General features: G+C 48.1%; 1 protein-coding gene across 1 annotated transcript; it reads right to left on the reverse strand.

Annotated features, from left to right (window-relative positions):
- Positions 1–69: 69 nt before the first annotated feature.
- Positions 70–23705, reverse strand: LOC148385888 (spartin-like). The gene is made up of 8 exons (XM_088397844.1): positions 23508–23705; positions 21383–22031; positions 2312–2506; positions 2088–2211; positions 1499–1693; positions 1255–1413; positions 1038–1128; positions 70–801 (listed from the first exon to the last, which is right to left on the reverse strand). Exons 2-8 carry the CDS (start codon positions 22028–22030, stop codon positions 540–542), a joined length of 1674 nt encoding a protein of 557 aa, XP_088253970.1. The 5' UTR covers position 22031; positions 23508–23705; the 3' UTR covers positions 70–539.
- Between the last annotated feature and the right edge of the window lie 576 nt (positions 23706–24281).

The raw sequence follows: 24281 nt of genomic DNA on the forward strand, positions 1-24281 counted from the left end.
GTTAAGAGGGTTACCCCCCTAGCTGGTTCGTAAAGTAGCCGCGCTTTAAAGGGATACAGATTCGGCCCGTTTGTTGATTATTTCGATGTTTAATAGTACATATCAAACATTTCACGTCACTAAATCATGAATAGTGGAACACACGTGAAGTAAACTAACCGTATTGGCGGCGAGTGGAGCTTTGGCAACACCATCGTGAAAAAGGAAGCTTGCCGATAAAGTGTATCATTACATAGGCAACCGTGCTCAAATATTAAAGGCACATAATTGATTTCAAAGACCCATTTGCAAATGGTAGCAATTACAATAACAATTAATATCCCCTCTTTATGATATTGCGCAAAACTATTTCAAAGAACAATGTTGTCCTATTAAGCAGGTCAACATAGAATGTCCCGAGTCGAAGACACGGCACAGCAAGAGAAAACAACAGCATTGTTCCAGTTATGTGTTTAAAACAAGTTGAATTTCCCGAAAGAATCCAACGGAGGAGCAAAGTGTGCTCAGAGACGATGCGGAAGCGGCAGCTGTGGACTCGATTAAGTCTTCTTTATGTCTTTCTGCACTTGCTTGTCATCGTTGGAGGCTCCCTGCGTTGACGATGACGGTGTCCCAGACATTATGTCCTCCCCCGCCTTCTCTTTCTCTTTGGAGCTCTTCGCCATGCCCTTAGCCATCTCAATGCCCGTGGTCTTCAAAATGGCCTTCAGGCCCAAGTTGTCCACATTGTACGCCGTCACGCCCACATTGGTCACTGAGCGCAGTGCCGTGTCAGTGGCCTGGCCCGCATCGTTGCCATACCTTAGCCGCGAGGAGGACAAATGTACAAACAAAAGTCAAAACGACGTCGTCCGCGATTTTACTTGACGATGAGCATTTATCTCATTACATTGAGACGGATAGCCGAGCCACAACGGGAGGGGCTATTGCACTCGGGGGGTATATTTCAGTATGAACTTGCTCAATAGCTTGCCGAAGCCCGCCGATCAGAAGCGAGGCCGGCAGATCAAGATCAGGAAGAGCGGAGGTCAACTCACTTGTACGTCACCGTGTTGACTGTTTCTGACGACACGCTCAGGCCGATGAGCTTGGCTCCCGTCTCCAGGCTGGTCCACACAGCGGTGAAGCCTGAGGCGAGGACGTCCAGACCACATTAGGGTATAGAGACATTTTGTGAGGCTGCGGTGGAGGAGGTCTCTACGCCCACGAGGTGACCGCCGCCAGCCGAGCCCAGCTGACCCGAACAACTGTCACCTTGCAGGCTTCTGGAGGCCACAAATCTGGCTCCCTCCAGGTTGGACAGCTCCCCCTCTTTGCTCTTCATGGACTCGGGGATCAGCTTGGCGCAGTGCTTTTTCACCTGAGGGGCCACCTTCTCCGCCAGATGTTCGGTCAACGTGCTCACACCGTCCACTGTGGAAATGAGCGCAAAGCATTACGGCAACGTGGTGGCGTCTCACGACGGCTTGCCGCCGGGTGAGTCCTTCCCACAGCTCACCCAAGTACTGGCTGACGCGCAGAGCGCCCCCCGTGGCCTGCTTGGCCACCTGCAGGCCCTTGCTGACGTGCGGGTTGACTTCGGAGGGCATCTCCTCGGGTGTCAGGTGTTCCCGAATCTTCAGCGCCCCCTTCTGAATGGCCCTGGTGGTGGCTTCAGCACCTCTGACCACCTCGTGTCCGAAGCGCGTCGCCCCTGGAGAAAAATGGACCCAAATGAACGGTGCTTTTCCCAAAAATCCAGCACCCGGAGCTGGTTCATGAAACAGAGTAGAGCCACAGAAAAGTCGGTCCCGAAACGCCAGCCACAAAAGGCACAGAGAGTTAGCCATTTTGGGACTGAGTGGCCTTTTGGGTCACTTGCGACCAGTCGTGACTTGGATGCCAACAACAAACTAAAATAGGGAGCTTAAGATCAGGGGATGCTTTGAGAATAATTGTCAATTTTTGGCTATGTGAAGCCCTTTGAGACTGTTTGTGATTTAGGGCTATACAAATAAACTTGACTTGACTTGACTTGACAAACAATGTTTTCTTTTATTTCAGTTGTTTTGACAAACAACAAAAATTGACCCGACTCTGACGCTCACCCGAAGCGATTCCCTGGCCCATCTTCTCGCTCCAAGTAGGAAGAGTCGCTTTGGTCCCGTTCTCAGCCAGACAACCCAGGGGGACGGTGACGCTCAAGTCGATGACTTCGGCGCCTTCCAGACTCTGTTGGAACAAAATCGGATCGACTGGAGTTGTCCGAGTAATTTTGTCAATACAAGATGACGGCCGCCCGCAAATGGGCGGGCGCTTCGGACGCACTCACCTGCACCCGGAACTCGGCCAGCTGCGCCACCAGGTCCCGGAACATTTCTCGGTCGGCAACAGGCAACCGCGCCGACAGCACCACGCCGATGTAAGCGCCGGGCATCGGCGCCAGCGTATCCGGCAGCATAAAGATGCCCGACTGGGCCAGCAGTACCGGCGTGTTCGGGGTGAGCGGGTGCAGCCAGCCGCAAACCTGCACAACCAAATGCACACGCAAATTAGTGCTGGCGCAGAGGTGCCCTCGAGCGGTCGGGGGGTGGGGGGGATTGCTGTTGACCGACATGACGGGTCTCCGGCCACGAGCGATCCCGGCTCAGAAAACTGCTGAGCCATGATCAGAATCAAAATGCCTTTTATTGTCATTGTACATGGTATAACGAGATTAGAGATGCAAAATAAAACTATGAAGTATATAGAAAAGATAAAGTATACACAAAATATGATAGATGTTAAACTATATTTTTAACTATAGTATATATATGTATATATGTATATATTACATATATACATATATGTATACATATATACATATATGTATACATAGATACATATATATATATATATATATATATATATACCTATATACATATACGTATACATATATTCCCGGCAGGGGCACAATATGAGCAATGAGCGATTACCTTACCAACAGTCAGTGTGGGTCCTTAGGCAAGACCCTTAACGATACCGCCTACCTCAGAGATAATGAGAGTACAAGAAACAAAAGACATGCCGGCTCAGACGTCGCCCGGACAAACAAGGTCTGCGTCAGGTGCTGGGGAACCAGAGCACCCTGATGAAAAATGGGCTACTGGAACAAGACACAAATGGGCGAGATGCGAGAATAAGGATCTGTTGGAATGCTACTACTCCAGCAACCTGAGCGAGAGGGGTTACATGCGGAGAATGCGGGAACAATGGCAACTTCAATACCCACAGTCAACACTATCGGCCAAGCAACTAGTAGCTCAATGTTCCAATATCCATAAACGGCACCTGCTATCACACCTCGAGATTGATGAGATACAACACAAATGCCATAGCGAAGGCCAACCAGAGCACCAGGTCAGGGACGAGTTAAATCCATGTAAAAGTCCAGAGGTTGAGGACGAAACCCCAATAAGCACAATCAAGCTGAACGAGGCAGCAACTGACCTGAAGAACAAGATCACGGTGAGAATGAATGCTCGGGAACCTAGATACACACTGCAGAGGCTAAGTGAAGTACCCTCAGAAAGTCTCCTAGAAGATGTGAATGCAGCATTGACAACAATTCCTACGGCTACCATCACTGAAACCAATGAGCTGATATACACCTCAGCAGCAGTGATCCTAGAAATGCTTGGCTACAAGAAGAATGACCATATGCGACCACAACAGTGCCCACCATGGAAGAGAAGGCTGGAGGCCAAAGTCAAGATAGCACGGAGAGAAGTGAGCCAAATCACAGAGGCCCAGAAAGGTGCAATGAAAAAGCAAGTTCCCAAGAAATACAGCCAGATGCCCATACCTGAAGCACTCGAAACTGCCAAACAAAGACTCCAAGCCTTGGCCAGCCGCCTAAAGAGGTACACAAGAGAGAATGAAGCCAGACGAATAAACAGGTTGTTCACAACACAACCAGCGAAAGTGTACGCTCAGTGGCAGGGGAATAATAGCAGAGCAGACCCACCAAGGCTGGAAACTGAACAGTACTGGAAGGATATATGGGAGCGGGAGGCATCACATAAGAAGGATGCACAGTGGCTGGTGGCTCTGAGAAAGGACCACAGCAAGCTCCCTGAACAGAACCCAGTAACCATCACAGTGGCAGACATCCAGAGAAGAGTCTCAGGAATGAAAAACTGGACAGCACCAGGCCCTGACATGATCCACAGCTACTGGCTCAAGAAACTTACAACTCTCCATGAGCGCCTGGCAGCACAAATGAACCAGCTGCTAAGGGATGGGACTCACCCTGAATGGCTAACCCAAGGGCGTACGATCCTGATCCAGAAGGATCCATCAAAGGGTACAGTCCCATCCAACTACCGGCCAATCACCTGCCTCTCCACAACATGGAAGCTGATGTCGGGCATAATATCAGATAAGATCAGCAGGCACATGGATCAATACATGAGCACTGCTCAGAAAGGGATTGGTAAAAATACCAGAGGAGCAAAACATCAACTCCTGGTGGATAGAACAGTCACCCAAGACTGCAGAACTAGACGTACCAACCTGAGCACTGCCTGGATTGATTACAAGAAAGCATATGACTCAATGCCACATACTTGGATCACTGAATGCTTGAGGCTGTACAACATCAATGGGACTCTGAGAACCTTCATCGCCAACTCGATGAAACAGTGGAAAACCACACTTGAAGCCAATGGCAAGCCACTTGCACACGTGACCATCAAATGTGGTATATACCAAGGAGACGCTCTGTCCCCAATGCTGTTCTGTATAGGACTGAACCCCCTCAGCCAAATAATCAACAAGACGCGGCTATGGATACCAACTCAGGAATGGGGCCACCATCAGCCACCTCCTCTACATGGATGACATAAAGCTGTACGCTAAGAACGAGCGGGACATTGACTCCCTGATCCACACTACCAGGATCTACAGCTCTGACTTCGGAATGTCATTCGGACTTGAGAAATGTGGCCGCGTGGTGACTAAAAGAGGAAAGGTAATCCACACAGAGGGGGTCTCACTCCCAGAAGGAACAATAGCAGACATTGAGGACAGCTACAAATACCTTGGAATTCCACAGGCAAATGGCAACCTTGACGAGGAAACAAGGAAAGCAGCCACAGCCAAATACCTCCATCGAGTAAGGCAAGTCCTAAGAAGTCAGCTCAATGGCAAGAACAAGTCCCTAGCCATTAACAGCTACGCCCTACCAGTAATCAGATACCCTGCAGGAATCATACGGTGGCCAAAGGAAGATATACAGACCACAGATATCAAGACACGGAAGCTCCTAACCATGCATGGAGGGTTCCATCCCAAGTCCAGCACCCTGAGACTGTACACTAGCCGTAAAGAAGGAGGCCGAGGACTAGCGAGCGTGAGAGCCACTATCCAAGATGAAACATCCAAGATCCATAAGTACATCAGGGATAAGGCCCCAACGGATCACGTGCTCAGTGAATGTCTCAGACAATGGGCATCAAAGGAAGATGAGGTGCTGGAGGGACCATCATGGGAGGACAAGCCCCTACATGGGATGTACCACCGAAACATAGCTGAAGTAGCTGATATCCAGAAATCCTACCAATGGCTAGAAAGAGCTGGTCTGAAGGACAGCACAGAGGCACTGATCCTGGCTGCACAAGAACAGGCCTTGAGCACCAGAGCAATAGAGGCCCAAATCTACCACACCAGACAAGACCCCAGGTGTAGATTGTGCAAAGAAGGTCCTGAGACAATCCAGCACATAACTGCAGGGTGTAAGATGCTGGCAGGTAAAGCATACATGGAGCGCCATAACCAAGTAGCTGGAATCGTGTACAGGAACATCTGTGCAGAGTATGGACTGGAAGTCCCAAGATCCAAGTGGGAAACACCTCCAAAGGTGGTAGAGAATGACCAAGCCAAGATCCTCTGGGACTTCCAGATCCAGACAGACAGAATGGTAATGGCGAACCAACCGGACATTGTGGTGGTGGACAAAGAGCAGAGGAAAGCCGTTGTGGTTGACATAGCCATCCCAAATGATGGTAACATTAGGAAAAAGGAACATGAGAAACTTGAGAAATATCAAGGGCTCAGAGAAGAGCTGGAGAAGACCTGGAGAGTTAAGACTTCAGTGGTACCTGTGGTCATTGGAGCACTAGGGGCAGTAACCCCCAAACTGGAGGAGTGGCTGAAACAGATCCCAGGAAAAACATCTGACATCTCAGTCCAGAAAAGTGCAGTACTAGGAACAGCAAAGATACTGCGTAGAACCCTCAAGCTCCCAGGCCTCTGGTAGAGGACCCGAGCTTGAAGGGAAAAAGAGACCACCCACGGGGGGTGAGGAAAAGTTTTTTTTTTTATACATATATATACATATATATACATATACATATATACACATATACATATATACATATATACATATACATATATACATATATATACACACATACATATATGCATGCATACATATATACACAATATGTATACACACACAATGTAAACAAGTCTGCAAAGTGACAAATGCACGGTTATGGTGGTTAAGTATAAATATATTGCATGTGGAAGAATATGTTGTCCAAAGTGAAGGCTTATTACATGTTTTCGTTGAGACCAGTTATGGCTCTTGGAAAAAACCTGTTTATAAGTCTGTTTGTCCTTGTCCTGTTATTCCTGTAGCGCCTCCCCGAGGGCAACAGGTCAAACAGGACAGAGCCAGGGTGGGAGCTGTCTCCTGAGATTGCCTTTGCTCTGCTGAGACAGCGGGAGGTGTAAAAGTCCGTTAGGGAGGGGAGAGGGCAGCCGACGATCTTCTGTGCTGCCTTGACCACTCTCTGCAGTCTCTTCCTGTCAGCAGCGATGAAGCTGCCAAACCATACTGTGATGCAGTATGTCAGCAAGCTCTCGATGGATGAGCGGTAGAAGGTCAGCAGCAGGTTGGAGTTGAGGTTGTGCTTCCTGACAACTCTCAGGAAGTGTAGCCGCTGCTGAGCCTTCCTGGTGATGGAGGTGATGTTCTCTGACCTGGAGGTGTTGTCTGAGATGAGGATGCCGAGATATTTGAAAATGTGGACCCTTTCAACGCGCTCACCATTGATGTGTAGGGGGGTTATGTCAGTATTGTGCTTCCTGAAGTCGACGATCATTTCTCTATGGCAGGGGTGGGCAATTAATTTTTACAAGGGGCCACATGAAAAACCTGAGCTGTGTCAGAGGGCCACACCTACGATAACTTAAACCTGCTCAATTTTCTACCATTGTAAAATGCACAAAATTATTTATTTTAAATAGTTGGTACTGGTAATTAGAAGAATACAATTATTCTGTTTATATTTATATTAAGCTATGTGAAATTGTGGTGTAAAGGTGAAATAAAAAAACAATTATTAACCAGTACAATTTATTCTTAACTTCTTTAACTTTTCCTCAAATGACAAAGCCGCTCCATCTCTGGGTGTGAAGTTTGATAAAAAGTCCTTGTTGGGCTTGCAGTTTTGCTAGCAATGCATCAGCCTCTGATGCGCCCTGTTTATCAGACACATGTATTTTTTCTCATGCTTGGTCGTGTAGTGGCGACTCAAATTATATTCTTTAAACACAGCGATCTGTGTACCACAAATCAGGCACATGGCTTTACCTTTCATTTCTGTAAAGAAATACTTGGCAGTCCATGTCTTGTTGAAAACACGGCGCTCCTTTTCAACTTTTCTTTTCTTCGCGTTAGCGCACATTTTGAGGGCAGCATTACTTCGCGCTGTTCACCTACACGCACAGCTCACATGCATGCACGCTACACGGAAGTGCGACACCTTTCAAAATAAAAGCGAAACAGTTGTATTGTACGCACTACACAATTTTTATTTATTTTTTTTTAAAATTACGATTGGCCTCATGCGGGCCGGACAGGGACGCACGAAGGGCCGGATGTGGCCCGCGGGCCATAATTTGCCCAGGTTTGCTCTATGGTGTTTGGTGTTCAGGGCAAGGTGGTTCTCTGAGCAGCAGGCCGCCAACCTCAGGACCTCCTCTCTGTAGGCAGCCTCATCATCCTTGGAGATGAGACCGGCCACTGTGGTATCGTCAGCGAACTTCACAATAAGGTTATCTTTGTGGGCCGGTCTGCAGTCATGGTTGTAGAGGCAGTAGAGGAAGGGGCTCAGCACACAGCCCTGAGGGGAGCCGATGCTCAGCATGCGAGTGGAGGAGAGGTGGGTCCAAGTCTCACAGTCTGTGGTCGGTTGGAAAGAATGTCCTTAATCCAGGCACATGTGAGAGTGGGGAGGCCAAGAGTGACCAATTTTGTGGTGAATCTGTCCAGAATTAGTGTGTTAAATGTGGAACTGTAATCCACAAAGAGCATCCGGACGTAGCTCCGCTGCTGCTCCAGGTGGTTCAGTGCAGAGTGTAGCACTATGGCGATGGCGTCCTCTGTGGATCTGTTCACTCGGTATGCAAACTGGTGGGGGTCAAGGTCTGGGGGGAGATAGTCTTTGATGTGCTGAAGAACCAATCTCTCAAAGCACTTGAAGGATTGGGGTCGAAATACAAAAAGTCCTGCCTAGCTACAAAAACAGATATGCTCAAACCTCATTGAATAAAGTACATAAGCAGACAAGTATATTCACATATTAAATCAATAAAAGAAACATTTTAAGCATATAATTACACCTGCACACCAAACCAATAAAGACATAACTAGACATTTTTATATATGGTGATGACATAGGTTTTTATAACTTCATGATCTGATATGTATATTTCTGTGCACTTTGAAATATCAAATGTTTGTTGATATATTCCCCTAATAGCATAACGACCCTTAAGGAACTGTTTTATGTATGCCTGATGTTATTCTATATCACGGACACGGCCCAAGGTGTCTAAGAATATTTTGTACTTGATTATATCTTGTGTTTTGATGAATGCTTGGTGTGACGTCGTATTTTGCCTAATGCTAGACACCAGCCTTGGATTACTATTGAATGTTCTGGATAGAAAGAAAATGTTTTGGCTAATAATGAAAACTACGGTCGGAAGCATAATTAGACTAAGAATGATGTAACAAACAAACAAATGCATGGTAAGTGGTGAGTAAGAACTTAGCATAGACAGGGAACATTAACGAATTGATGATGTCACACACAAACTTCACATAAGTCTGTACAAAATGACACAAGTGGAAGGATGATGAATGGACGAGGTGCGACAGTGTATGTGCAAGAATGGAGGAGAATGTTTACAGGAAGATCACTTGGAGATAAAACCAGCAGGTGGCAGAGGGAGACAGCCAAGAACCCGCCCAAAGATGATCGCCAAGGCCGAAAGACGAAAAGGAAAACAACAGCCCCCACACACATCGAATCGCCCATAATCACCACCCAATCCCACGGAACCAGCTCTCACCGAACCAGCACCCACTCCCAAGGAATCAAACTCTCCTGCGAACTTGCCCCACTCCAAAGACTCCTCACCCATCAAACTCGGCCCACACCGGCATGTGCAACTGAATATAAGCTGACCTAAGATCCTTGAATGGTGCCTTTTCTGAATGGAGACTTTCTGCTCTTGAGCATGGTTGCACGAAAGGCCCAGCGCTGTATTGTACTTTCCTAAAAACAGAGCTTTCTTAACAAGAATTGTGATTGAATTCAACCAACCTGCGTAAGTCTAAATTTTGTTTCGGTGTCTCTGTCTTTTCCTTACATTGCAAAAGAAAACGAACACGCAGGGAGTAAATTGGATAACAGGTGATTGGCTCTGGGTTTTGCCGTGAGGTGCGGAGAGCGCGCTTCCAAAATTGTGGACCAAATCCAACACTTTTCATGATTAGTGAGAGCCACTGCACGGTAGTCGTTCAGGCTGGTGATGGGAGACTTCTTCGGCACCGGGATTATTGTTGAGGCTTTCAGGCAGGAAGGGATGACAGCCTGAGCCAGGGAGAGGTTAAAGATTCTGGTGAAGGCGGGGGCCAGTTGGTTGGCACACGCTTTCAGCACTGGAGTGCCTGGTAAAGTGCTCAAAGCAAGGAGCACTTTTTCAACGTTGTGCACCTGGACAGTGGTGATTCAGGAACCGGGACGGGGTGGGGGCAGGGCAAGGACAGATGAGTGCTGCTGGGATGAATCAAACCGAGTAAAGAAGCAGTTTAGCTCCTCTGCCAGTGGTGCACTCAGGTCTGCTGATGACGCATCACCACCACTGTAGTTGGTGATGTCATAAATCCCCTGGCACGCCTTCCATGCATTGTTGTTGGACAGATGGGACTCTATCTGCATCCTGTGGTCTGTTTTCGCTCTATTCACTCCTCTCCTTGGGTCAATTCTGGCTGCACTGTACCGAGCTCTGTCTCCTGACCTGAAGGCGGCGTCGCAGGCCCTGAGGAGTGTGCGGACCTGACTGGTCATCCAGGGTTTCTGATTTGGAAAAACCTGGATGCTTTTTTCCACAGTCACATTTCCAATGCAGAACTGAATATAGTCCAGAACCATTTCTGTGTGTATATCCAGCTTATGGTGTCCAAATAAGTCTGAATCTGTCTGTAGGAAACAGTTTCGGAGTTTGGTGAGTGCATTGTCAGGCCAGGTTGTAACAGTCTTTATGATGGGCCTAGCCCTGTGTCTGAAGGGGGTGTAGGCTGGGGAGAGCAGCAGGGAAAGATGGTCTGACTGTCTGAGGTGGGGGAGGGGTATGGCTCTGTAAGCATCCTTGATGTTGGTGTAGTCAAAGTCAAAAGTCAAAGTCTGCTTTATTGTCAATTTCTTCACATGCCAAGACACACAAAGAGATCGAAATTATGTTCCCACTATCCCACAGTGACAAGACATAGTTCACAATGTACATACAAGTAAACACAAGAAAATAAAACAAGAAGGCACAAACAATGAATAAATAAGAGTGATGAATAAATAATAAATAAACAAATAACACAATAAATAAGTACAGGACGCTACGCAGAAGGGGGAAGAGAGTTCAGGATCCTAACAGCCTGGAGAATGAAGCTGTTGGTGAGTCTGGTGGTGCGGGACCGCAGGCTCCTGTACCTCTTCCCAGAGGGCAGACGATCAAACAAAGAGTGAGCGGGGTGACTCACATCACTCACAATTGTGGTCGCCTTGCGGGCGAGATGGGAGGTGTAAACGCCCTTCAGGGAGGGGAGTGAAGCACCAATAATCTTACCAGGGCCTTCATGTTGTATTCAGTGCAGCTCCCACCCCAGACAGGGATACAACTGGAGAGGACGCTCTCAATGGTGCCACGGTAGAATGTAGTCATGACGGCCGGAGGAGCACTTGCTCGCCTGAGTTTCCGCAGGAAGTACAGGCGGCGATGAGCTTTCTTCACCACTGACGCGGTGTTGGCGGACCAGGAGAGGTCTTCACTGATGTGCACCCCCAGGAATCTGGTGCTGCTCACCCTCTCCACCAAAGCACCGTCGATGGTCAGCGGCAGGTGTTGGGTGTGACCCTTTCGGAAGTCAACAACAATTTCCTTGGTCTTGTTGACGTTCAGCAGGAGGTTGTTGTCCCTGCACTACGCGGTCAGAAGGTCAACCTCCAACCTCTACCGAGTCTCGTCGCCCTTGGTGATGAGACCCACCAGAGTCGTGTCGTCAGCAAACTTCACTATGCGGTTGTCGCTGGAGGACGCAGTGCAGTCATGCGTCAGCAGGGTGAAGAGCAGCGGACTGAGCACACAGCCTTGGGGGGGCCCCGTGCCCAGCGTGATGCTGGCGGAGATTTTGTCGCCAACACGTACCACCTGAGGCCTCTGACAGAGGAAGTCCAGTAGCCAGTTGCAGAGGCAGGTAGTGAGGCCCAGCTTGTCGAGTTTGCAGATGAGTCTTTGTGGCACAATGGTGTTGAAGGCAGAACTGAAGTCCACAAACTTCAGTCCCTACTCTCCAGGTGGGAGAGGGCCGAGTAGAGGGCAGAGCAGATGGCATCCTCAGAGGACCGTTTGGCTCGGTACGCAAACTGAAAGGGGTGGGGGGGAGAATGGATCTGATGTGCTCCATGACAAGTAGATGTAGACATGATCCAGAGTGTTCTCTCCCCTTGTGGCACATTTTGCATGCTGATGGAAACTCGGCAGTACAATCTTTAGGTTGGCCTTCTTAAATTCCTCTGCAATGATGTGAACACCGTCGGGGTGAGCCCTCTGATGTTCGTTGACAATGTTCAGCAGGAGAGAGAGTGCTGTGTTTACACAGGCATCGGGTGGGATATACACAGCCGTGCCTATCACAACGGTTAGCTCTCTCGGGAGGAAAAAAGGCCGGCACTTTACAGATATGTACTCAACATCCGGGGAACAGTGACTGTCTATGATTGTCCCATTGTTGCACCAATCATCATGTACATGTAATCATCATACATCGCTTGTGACCTGAGCCTGGCGGCTATGATGTTATCTTGGGTCGACAGCAAGTGGCAAAATTGCCGCGCCACCCTCCGGCATGGATCACAACAAGTGCATTTAACCTGTTTAATTCATATTCCACAAACGAAACAGGAATCAGAACACTGTGTTGATACCGTTGACCACACCATCCTCATAAACCGACTTCACTCCACCATCGCACTCCCTAACACCACACTGGACTGGTTCATATCCTACCTCTCCGAACGAACCGAGTGCGTATCCTTGGGAGGTGCAAAGTCCCGGACCCAGCCTGTCACCTGTGATGTCCCCCAAGGATCTGTACTCGGTCCCACCCTCTTCACCCTGTACATGTTACCCCTCGCCCGTGCCATCAGCAAGCATGGTTTTTCCTACCATTGCTATGCTGATGACATAAAACTGGACCAAACACCTCATTCAACCTCCACTGCACTCACCATCTGCCTGGTGTAAATAAAGGCGTGGATGAGAGAAAACTAAATTAAACAATTAAACAGCTGCAAAACAGAAGCCATCCTCATTGGCACTCCACACCAGGTCCAATCATCCTCAATAACAACCATCACTTTCGCTGGTCAGGACATCCCGCTATCATCCGTCGTCACCAACCTTGGTGTGCGAATGGACCCCCACCTCAATTACAAGGCCCACATCAAACATATCTGTAAAACATCATTCTTTCACCTCAGAAACATAGCCAGACTCCGCCCCACCCTGTCACTGCAGGATGCAGGAAAACTCGTCCACGCCTTTGTCTCCTCCAGGCTTGACTACTGCAACGCACTTCTCATCAGGATCCCTGGCAAGAGCCTTCAAAAGCTCCAACATATCCAAAACAGCGCCCCTAGGATCCTGATGAGAGTGCGCAAATACCATATCACACCCATCCTCTAATCACTACAATAGCTTCCCATTTCCTTTCGGACTGAATATAAAATCCCTTGTTAACTCATCAATGCATCCATGGCAACGCACCCCCTTACCTTAAGGAACTGGTCACTCTCCAGTCTTCCACACAGAATCTCCGCTCATCAAACACCTACCTCCTCAAAACTTCTAAAACAAACCTCCGCTCCATAGGAGACCGGGCTTTCTGCTCTGTCTTCCCCGAACTGTGGAATGCCCTTCCAGTCCACATGAGAGCACCACAGTCGGTTGACACTTTTAAAAACGGTCTTAAGACATTTCTTTTTTTTAAAAAAGCATTTCTGCAGCACTTTGAGATTCTATGCAATGTAAAGTGCAAAATAAATATAATTTATTATTATTATTATTATTATTCCCCTCCGTGAGTTGTCACCTTATCGTGGTGGAGGGGTTTGAATGTCCTTATGATCCAAGGAGCCATGTTGTCTGGGGCTTCATGCCCCTGGTAGGGTCACTCATGGCAAAAGGGTCCTAGGTGATGGGCCAGATGAAGCATGGCTCAAAAGACCCCTTATGAAGAATACAATATATGGACTTAATCTTCCCGATCCCGGACGCGGGTCACCGGGGGCTCCTTCTGGAGCCAGGCCTGGAGGTGGGGCTCGAAGGCGAGCGTCTGGTGGCCAGGCCTTCGCCCATGGGGCCAGGCCGAGCACAGCCCGAAACGGAAACTACCTGTGGGAGGGTCAAAGGGGTCGGGTGCGTAGTGAGCTGGGCGGCGGCCAAGGGCGGGAACCTTGGCGGTCCGATCCCCAGCTGCAGAAGCTGGCTCTTGGGACATGGAATGTCACCTCTCTGGCTGGAAAGGAGCCCGAGCTGGTGTGCGAGGCAGAAAAGTACCGACTAGACATAGTCGGACTTGCCTCCACACACAGTTTGGGTTCTGGTACAAGCCCTCTCGAGAGGGGCTGGACTCTCTTCCACTCTGGAGTTGCCCACGGTGAGAGGCGTCGAGCAGGTGTGAGCCTACTTATTGCTCCCCGGCTAGGCGCCAGCACATTGGGGTTCACCCTGGTGAACGGGAGGGTAGCCTCCCTCCGGCTTCGGGTGGGGGATGAGTCTTGACTGGTGTTTGTGTCTATGCACCAAACAGCAGCTCAGAGTAACAACCCTTTTTGGACTTCTTGGAAGAAGTGGTGGACAGGACTCCATCGTTCTGCTTGGTAACTTCAATGCTCACGTGGGCAATGACAGCGGGTTCGGGGATTGCCGCCACGACAGGCACCGACCACCTTACGGCCACAGCTCCGGTCGGCTGCTTCAACAGTGGAGGCATGGAACATGGTCCACTCTGACGCAATGTCCCCCGCCTCCTCCGGGACGTGGGAAAAGCTCTGCCGGAGGTGGGAGTTGAAGCTCTTCCTGACGTTCCCAGCAGACCCTCCCAGTATGTTTGGGTCTGCCAGGTCGGACCGGCATCTTCCCCCACCATCGGAGCCAACCCACCACCAGGTGGTGATCAGTTGACAGTTCTGCCCCTCTCTTCACCCTAGTGTCCAAAACATGCGGCCGCAAATCCGATGACTCGACTGCAAAGTTGATCATCAAACTGTGGCCTAGAGTGTCCTGGTGCCAGGTGCACACCCTAATGTTTGAACGTGGTGTTCATTATTGACAATCCGTGTCGAGCTTCAGAAGTCCAACAATAGAACACCGTTCAAATCAGGGGGGGCGTTCCTCCCAATTACGCCCTTCCAGGTCTCACTGGACACCGGCGGTAAGGGGATTGGGTCTGCCAGGTCCGACCGGCATCTTCTCATTCTTCGTCAAGCTGAAGAATGAGTCCTATCGGGCCGTTTTGTCCTGTGGGACTCCAGAGGCAGCCGACAGGTACCAGATGGCCAAGCGGAACGCGGCTTCGGCGGTTGCTGAGGCAAAAACCGGGGCGTGGGAGGAGTTTGGCGAGGCCACTGAGAATGACTTCCGGACGGCTTCGAGGAAATTCTGGTCCACCATCCGGCGTCTCAGGAGGGGGAAGCAGTGCACCATCAACACTGTTTACAGTGAAGATAGCGTGCTGCTGACCTCGACTCGGGACGTCGTGAGTCGTGGGGAGAATACTTCGAAGACCTCCTCAATTCCACCAACACGCCTTCCATTGTGGAAGCAGGGCCTGGAGACTCTGAGGTGGACTCTCCAATCTCTGGGGTCGAAGTCACTGTGGCAGTTAAAAAACTCCTCGGGGTCAAGGCCCCAGGGGTGGATGAGATCCGCCCGGAGTTCTTAAAGGCTCTGGATGTTGTGGAGCTGTCCTGGCTGACACGCCTCTGCAGCATTTTGTTTGTTTGTTTCTTTGTTTGTTTATTTTTATTTCGACCATTTAAAGAAATACAAGAAAAAAAGGAAAAAATACTGAAAATAATAACTCCATAGTACAATAGAGAAGAAAGAAAAAAAAAAAAAAAACATTGCGTTATAAATTTTCACTTTATCATAAGAATCTTATTTGTTCAAAAGGGAGTAGAAGGAAGCCCAGGCTTATCTAGCTCTACCCCTTGTAACCACGTTTCCTTGATTCCGTCAAGATTTGTCCATTTTCAGATATGTTAAAGATATACATACACAACGACCTGGACCAACAAAAGCTGACTTTGACATATATACACATACATGTACATATACATGTATATATATATATATATACGTATATACATGCATGTACACATACATACACACATATATACATATACACACACATACACACATACATACATATAGATATTATACATACACACACTTATACATACATACACCTCAGCTTCGATCCGTCAGCTTCAGTTACTTTCACATCAGCTCGGCTCTGAGAAATCCGTGCAGCAACTTCAAATGAACTGAAACACACACGACAGCGGCAGGTACACTCACGACCGGGCGAAACTCCCGCTCACTGTCAACTACTTCCGGTTCATTGCGTTGACATCGGGGACGGTGCCTCTGGATTGGCAGACTGGGGTGATGGTTCCCCTCTTTAATGAGGGGGACCAGAAGGTGTGTTCCAACTACAGAGGGATCACACTCCTCAGCCTTCCTGGTAAGGTCTATTCAGGGGTGCGGGAGAGGAGGGTCCGTCGGGAGGTCGAACCTCGGATTCAGGAGGAGCAGTGTGGCTTTCGTCCTAGCCATGGAACAGTAGACCAGCTCTATACCCACGGCAGGATCCTCAAGGGGGCATGGGAATTCGCTCAATCAGTCCACATGTGTTTTGTGGACTTGGAGAAGGCATTCGACCGTGTCCCTCGGGAAGTTCTGTGGAGGGTGTTTCGGGAGTACGGGGTGCCGAGCCACCTGATAAGGTGCCAGATGCCAGAGTTTGGTCCACATTTCCGGCAATAGGTCGGATTCGTTCCCAGTGAGGGTCGGACTCCACCAAGGCTGTCCTTTGTCACCGGTTCTGTTCATAAGTTTTATGGACAGAATTTCTAGGCGCAGCTGAGGCGATGAGGGTGTCCCGTTTGGGAACCTCAGCATTGCGTTTCTGCTTTTTGCAGACGACATGGTGCTCTTGGCTTCTTCAAGCCGTGATCTCCAGCTCTCACTGGAGCGGTTTGCAGTCGAGTGTGAAGCGGTTGGGATGAGGGTCAGCACCTCCAAATCGAAGTCCATGGTTCTCGGTCGGAAAAGGGTGGAATGCCCTCTCCGGATCAGGGATGAGATCCTGCCCCAAGTGGAGGAGTATCTTGGGGTCTTGTTCACGAGCGAGGGCAGGATGGACCGTAAAGTCGACAGGCGGGATCGGTGCAGCGTCGGCTGTAATGCGGACTCTGTACCGGTCCATTGTGGTGAAGAAAGAGCTGAGCCAAAAGGCAAAGCTCTCAATTTACTGGTCGATTTACGCTCCTACCCTCACCTATGGTCACGAGCTATGAGTCGTGACCGAAAGAACGAGACCCCGGATACAAGCGGCCGAAATGAGTTTTCTCCGTAGGGTGTCTAGGCTCTCCCTTAGAGATAGGGTGAGAAGCTCGGTCATCCGGGAGAGACTCGGAATAGAGCCGCTGCTCCTCCACGTTGAGATGAGCCAGATGAGGTGGCTCGGGCATTTTATCAGGATGCCTCCTGGACGCCTCCCTGGCGAGGTGTTCTAGGCATGTCCTACCGGCAGGAGACCGCGTGGACGACCCAGGACGCGCTGGAAAAACTGTCTCTCAGCTGGCCGTCTTGGGATCCCCCAGGATGAGCTGGATAAAGTGGCTGGGGAGAGGGAAGTCTGGGAGTCCCTTCTAAAGCTGCTGCCCCCGCTACCCGACCCCGGATAAGCGGAAGAAGGTGGATGGATGGGTGATTATTATTATTCTGCACGAGCCTGATTAATTGAATCAGGTGTGTTTAACGAGGGAAACTTGGAAAACATGTAGGAATGCGGCCCCTGAGGAAAAGGAGTTTGACACCCCTGACTTAGAAGGAAACTTGATATTATTATTTTTTTCAAATTTTAGGCAGCAAATAAACAAGCAAACCAGAAGAAAAACGCCCCTCCACCTCCCAAAGAAGTGGATGAAGATTCAAGTGAAGAGGAGGAGGTATGAAAACTTTTCATTCCAATTGTCATGAATATTTTGTCAGAGAATTAACCACTTGCCTGATTGTCACGTTTTACAGACTCAGCCACCAAAAGTGGTCAAAAATGGCAAAGTTGCCAAGAAAGGAAAAAGTGAGTACAAGGAAGATGAGTCTGGTGAATCGTTTTATCTTACATGCCAAAAAAAAAGTACAGGATAAGGTAAGCCTTGTGCTTTACCACCCTTTATTTGTAGTAAAACAAATCTTGAGTATGTTCATACCGTAATATCTGGACTATAAACCTCACCTGATTATAAGCCTCACGAGCAAAAAATTAGGGGTAAATTTTGTTTTTTCCATAAATAAGCCGCACCGTACTAAAAGCCACGTGCCTGCGAGTTATTCACAAAGAAAGAGAACCTTTTTAAAGTTTTGATAACATACCTTAACATTTCTTTCAAAACACTGCCTGTGATGCGGCAGTAATACCGTAGCAACATGGAAGTAACACAGCACTAATAGGGCTAGATAGAAAAAAAAAAAACATACCGCTAAAGGTCACTGAGACGCGGCAGTAACAATGCAGCAACACGGTAGCACAGCACTAACAGGGCTGGTCAAAAAAAAGAAAAACATCAGTAAAAGTCACTGAGAGCCGTCTTCATCTTCCTCCTGTGCACTGAAACCATCGAAGTCTCCCTCCTCAGTGTCCGATTGGTATAGCGTTAGATATACTTCGCCACACACTTTCTCAGTCTCTCTTTCGTTGTTGCTTTTATGCATTTTTTCTAGCATTTTCCATGATGAGGGTCTGTCCATCCATCCATTATCTGTACCGCTTGTCCCCACAGGGGTCGCGGGCGTGCTGGAGCCTATCCAAGCAGTCATCGGGCAGTAGGTGGGGGACACCCTGAATTGGTTGCCAGCCGATCACAGGGCACACAGAGATGAACAACCATTCGCACTCGCACTTAGGGACAATTTGGAGTGCTCAATCAGCCTACCAAGCATGCTTTTGGGATGTGGGAGGAAACCGGAGTGCCTGGAGAAAACCCACGCGGGCCCGGGGAGAACATGCAAACTCCACACAGAGAGGGCCGGAGATGGAATCAAACCCGCACCCTCCTAACTGTGAGGCGGTCGTGGTAACCAGGGCTGTGGACTCGGGGACTCGGACTTGATCGGACTCGGTTATTTTTGCCGGACTCGGTGCTGATTTTGACCGAGTCCACCGAGTCCGACAATAAAAAAAATCCGTCCAATTTTATTTTCATCATGCTGCTGAGAATGCGCGTAGGAATACTGTCCACAGCCCTGCTTACGATCAATGCGGCCACGTTGAGTTGTACTTAGGGTAATGTTTACATTATGTACCAATGTCAAGGACGATTATGTCACCCAGCTTATATCATTATTAAGATTTTGATCTAAATTAGCCTTGAATAAAGACTAAGCAGTCACATGAATTAACAGAAAAAATGGACAGCCGGACTCGGACTCTGACTCTGACTCGGAGGTCAAAAGGCCGGACTCAGACTCAGACTCGGTGCAAAAATCCGACCGAGTCCACAGCCCTGGTGCTAACCAGTGTGCCACCGAACCGCCTGTGATGAGGGTCTGTTCATGCTAATTTTATTCATGCACAAAGGGCTAAATTACAAACTAGCGAGCTACACATATAGCGTAGTCCAAAGACTGCAAAACAAGCTGCAAAGAAGAAGGCTGGCGGCAAGACGAACACGCCTCCTGCCAAGAAGGCAAAGTCTGACGGAGAAGGTAAGGATTTTCTAACTTGCTGTCTTTTTCCAGTCATGATATGACAATGTTGTTACTTGAACTAAACGAACATTCTAACTATCTTGTGTTTTAAGGTCTATAATGGACAGGGACCCTAACCCTAGCCTTCCTCCAAAAAGATAGTGGTGAAAAATATAGCTTTTAGCACCACTGTAAAGGCCTTGCAGTTCATGTTTGAGAAGGGTTGCCACTCTTAAAACACATCTGCTGAGGCAACAAGATTTCTTTAAGAAAGCAACCACAGAATAATGCAGCAGTCGACGCTAGCTACGTCGTGAGTGAGATGACTGCTAAATTTTTTATATATTTTTTTTATTCAGTTTTTAATTTATTTATTTAATTCATTATTTTGTGTTAAAAATAAAGATATTTGAGAATATTGGAATGTTTTATCAGCCCTTTTCTAGCCAGTATGTGGTTTCTGTATCTGCTGTATGATCATTATTATTATTTTATTCATTTATTACAAATTTATTTACTTTTTTATTCTTTTTTTTCTGTATTCATTTAATTCATTATTTTGTGTTGAAAATAAAGATATTTGAGAACATTGGAATGTTTTATCAGTGCTTTTCTTGTGGAAATCCTGATGCAGCCCAGCCTCCAGCGGCCCCCATGTAAATTGAGTTTGAGACCCCTGGTTTAGAAGATGAATAGAAGAAGATGCGAAGAAAGTCAGAGAAAAAATGAAGAACACAGAGCTTAAGGGTCGCAGAATGAGGCTTGAATATGCCAGGCCAAAGGGAGGAGGCGGCCGCAGTGGTGGCTATGGCGGCCATGGTGGTGGTGGATTCGGCGCCAGAGGAAGAGGAGACCCTCGTGGAGGGGGATGTGGATGCGGCGACGGCTTTGGGGGAAGATACATTTGTTATGGGCCTAGTTATTTTCTTGAATAAAACTGTTTTTTTTACCACAGTTCCTGTTACCCTGAAGTCTGTTTTTAGGATTGAAATTTGTCGACAAACCATTGTGCTTTTAGGTGGATGATTTGGAGGCAAGCCCCAGGGGAAGAGAATATAGAAAACAGTCAGTCTTCATACACATCATTGCAAAGTTAAGGAGTTAAACAGTTGAGTACTTAAAGTTACTTATGTATTTGATATGCATGTTATGCGAACCTAAGTTTTGAAGAGCGAACAACAGCAATGTCTAAATACTCTTTTTAATTTATACAAACATAGTTGCTCCATCAGAGCACAGACACTGCACACACAGCTTGGTAACTTTTCCATTACACATAAGGCAGAGCTCATTCACGTCATGACACATTGATACAAAACATTCAGTAGATAACAAGACGTTCTTATGAGGATATGTTTTTCCTTCTGTTCCCCTCCCTTTTCTTCCTTTCCGTATTCCTGCTTGTGGACAGTATAAAACGTTCTGATCTGGAGTCTTTTCATCTGCTGAAGTGCACTATGTACTGACTGCCGTGAAGCAACCCAAGATCTTGCAAATAAAGAACCAACATCTCCACATCTTTGTTTTCCTTGCTCAAGGACGGACATCTTGAACAAAACGCAACAGTTTATATGTTCGTTTGTCTCACCAGTTCTACGATGAGTCTGTGATGGGTTAGGGTGGCATTGTATGTGGATGATAAGTGCTTTTGTAAAGCAAAAAATAATAAATGTAGTCACTGCACAGAATGACAAAGAACATTTGGGGCTCCACTTCCCCTTGAGCAAGGAGGAGAACAGAAATTTTGAGTCCACTCAACTATGTCACAAGTGTTAGTCCCAAAGAGAGAAAAGGGAGCAAAAGAAGGTGCACTCACGTCCAGGAAGACGGGCCCACTCCCATTGGGCGGCCAGGCAGCAAAGCTGACGATGCGAAGATACCCGGGCTGCGACAGGGCGCTCACCTGCCCGCTGGGGGCCAAGAAGAACATTTGCACGCCCGAGGGGATCAGGAGCAGCTCGCTCTCGCTCTCAGGCCCACTAGCCAGGCTGCGGTGGCCATCGGCGGGCCAGGCCGAATAAACCGGGGGCCTGGCCGGGGGCCTGGCTGCCACGGGCGACCCGTTCCTCTCCGGGAGCGGTGGCACTTGGAGGATGGTGGGGACGGAGGGGTACAGGTGCCGCGCTGGGTCGAGACTGGGGGTCAGGTCCATGAGCAGCCGTCGCCTCTGGGCGGGAAGGGGTGTCTGCGAGGCATCCATGGCGGAGAGGTGGTGGCCGACAGTGCCCAGGGCGGCCTCCATCCGCCACTGTAGCTCTCGGGCTCGATCCCAGGCGGGCCCCTGGTGACGCTCCCCCCTGGTGGGCACGGCCAGGCCCTGTGCCAGGTGCACGCGGCCCTTGCAGTAGTACTCAGTCGCCTTGGAGTGATCGCCGCCCTCCTCCAGCGACAGGCCACGGCTCATGCAGTTGAAGGCCAGCTCATACTGGTCCTTGATCAGCAGCAACTCGGCCGGCTCTGCCATGCTAAGGGAAAGGCCGCTTGTGTTACTACCAACGATGACATGCTGTCAAGACTCACAAATTCAAAACAGTGACTGCCAATATGACCATAAGACAAAAGCAATCTGAACCGGTCTTGTACGACATCAAAGCGCATGATGACAACTACAAAGAGCAAACACGGACTTCAATCGTATCGCTATATAACGCCGCATCCAACGAGACGTGTAAAATAATATATCACATCAAAGTACTCCAATTCATGACACCATTAAATCACGGAAATTCATTTCACACTCATTGTCCGTGAAGATGACTAATATTTGACAATGATTCGTTGTGTGGGTTCCCTCTCATGGCACGTACAAAAAGGTCAAGGTCAATGCTCAAACTGCATAAAATGACCAGCTTTTTCTTTTGTTTTTCCAAATTGGCACACGCCCGTGCCACATGCGACCCAGCCGGCAACTTTTCCTAAACTGCGCCCCCATATCACCGTAATGACTGTCACCTGCTCCCTCTTGTTTACTCAAACCCCGCCCGGTGTCTACTGTTACTTCCTGTTTGTTTTCTACTGTTTCCTGCCCACTGTCCGTGAGCCTCTGCCCGGCCTATCCCTCTGGTCTCCATAACCCCCCCTCCTCCCTTCAATAAACCCTGATCCAAGCTGCATTTGGTCACCCTGCTCCATTGATCCATGACGACACAAATCCAGTTCAATTAATTTGTTCAGGACGTTTTTGATTGATTGATTGATTGATTGATTGATTGATTGATTGATTGATTGATTGATTGATTGTCCCCTCTGGGGAAAATCAGTTGTCAGTTGTCAAACAGCTCATGACTTACTGAAGCATGACGTTTTCAGTTGTATTTGGCTTTTGAATGTATTTACTAACTCGCGTGCATGTGTAAAGCTTTGCTCATTTGAAGCCCGGGCTCAACCTTCAAAGTGATATTACGCCCTTTAAATACATATCTCTTTTTAGGAATGAAACCTGCCTTGCTTTTGAAAAGAACATGGTCCGCCGGCGCTTGGGGAGCGAAGAATTATTTTCAGTGGTTCTCGGTTTAAAAGCTTTGAAAAGCACTGCACAACAAAGTGCGATTACTGCCAGCCAAGACATTGTCTGAGTTGTAGTTCTTTTCTTGATGCACAGTGAACGCGAATATTATTTTCTGTGGTTCTTGGTTTGAAAGATTTGAAAAGCACTGCACAACAAAATGCTTTTACTAACAGCCAAGACATTGTTCGAGTTGTGGTTCTTTTCTTGATGCATAGTGAACGCGCAATGTAAATTTCCACAAACGACGAGCGCAGCCGGCTGAGTTGGCGTTGTCACGTTCACCCGGTTCGACCTGCATGACGAGTGTTTGCTCTCCACTTTTTAGCACATGAAAAAATTTCAAGTTCACAAACGGTATACGCTCGCAGACACTTGGTGTCATTTGAAGTCTCGAGGAACAAAAGATGACAGAAAACGGGATCATTTAGCTCACCTTGATGGTGTAATGCCTCTTCCAGTAAAAACAAAAAAAGACAAAAGTTCCCTGAAAAGTCTCCTTACGCCACTCTCAGAAGCCAATGGCGCGACGGCAACACGTATTTGAAATAAGTCATTGACAAATCGTGTCCACGCCTGTCAAGTGAGTTTGATTGCAGAAGTCTCCTCCCACAGCCTGCTCTCCACTCCGCACCTGCTCACACAATATACTATATATATATACAGGGTCCGGTAAAATGATCTGACACATTTGTAGGTTTACAGAAACATTTTTTTTCGAAAAGTACATATAATGCCGTTTTGTTTTGTTTTGTTTTGTTTTGTTTTGTTTCGTTTAATTTAATTTTCGTTTGGTTTTTGAATAATGTTATTTTGTTTCTTTTCAATTTCTAACATGAATTGGACCGGTGAGCATCGCGCTTTCATTGTGGAAACGTTTATCAAGAACGAATCTGTAACTGCAACACAACGAGCGTTCCGTTTGTGCTTCAGACTTGGTAGACGTGATCCCGTACCTGCTCGAAACACGATCTGGTTATGGGTTACTAACTTCAGAGCCAATGGATCAGCATTGAAACGAAAATCAACCGGCTGACGTTCCACCGCCAGAACTCCAGAAAATGTGGCAGCGGTAAGAGCTTCAGTTCAACAGTCAAGTGTGTGTGTGTGTGTGTGTGTGTGTGTGTGTGTGTGTGTGTGTGTGTGTGTGTGTGTGTGTGTGTGTGTGTGTGCATGCGTGCGGGCGTGCGTGTGTGTGTATGTATATATA

This window comes from Syngnathus floridae, chromosome 15 (genome assembly GCF_059516105.1).
Source record: "Syngnathus floridae isolate MCC-2025c chromosome 15, RoL_Sflo_1.0, whole genome shotgun sequence".
In the NCBI taxonomy this organism is placed as follows: Eukaryota; Metazoa; Chordata; class Actinopteri; order Syngnathiformes; family Syngnathidae; genus Syngnathus; species Syngnathus floridae.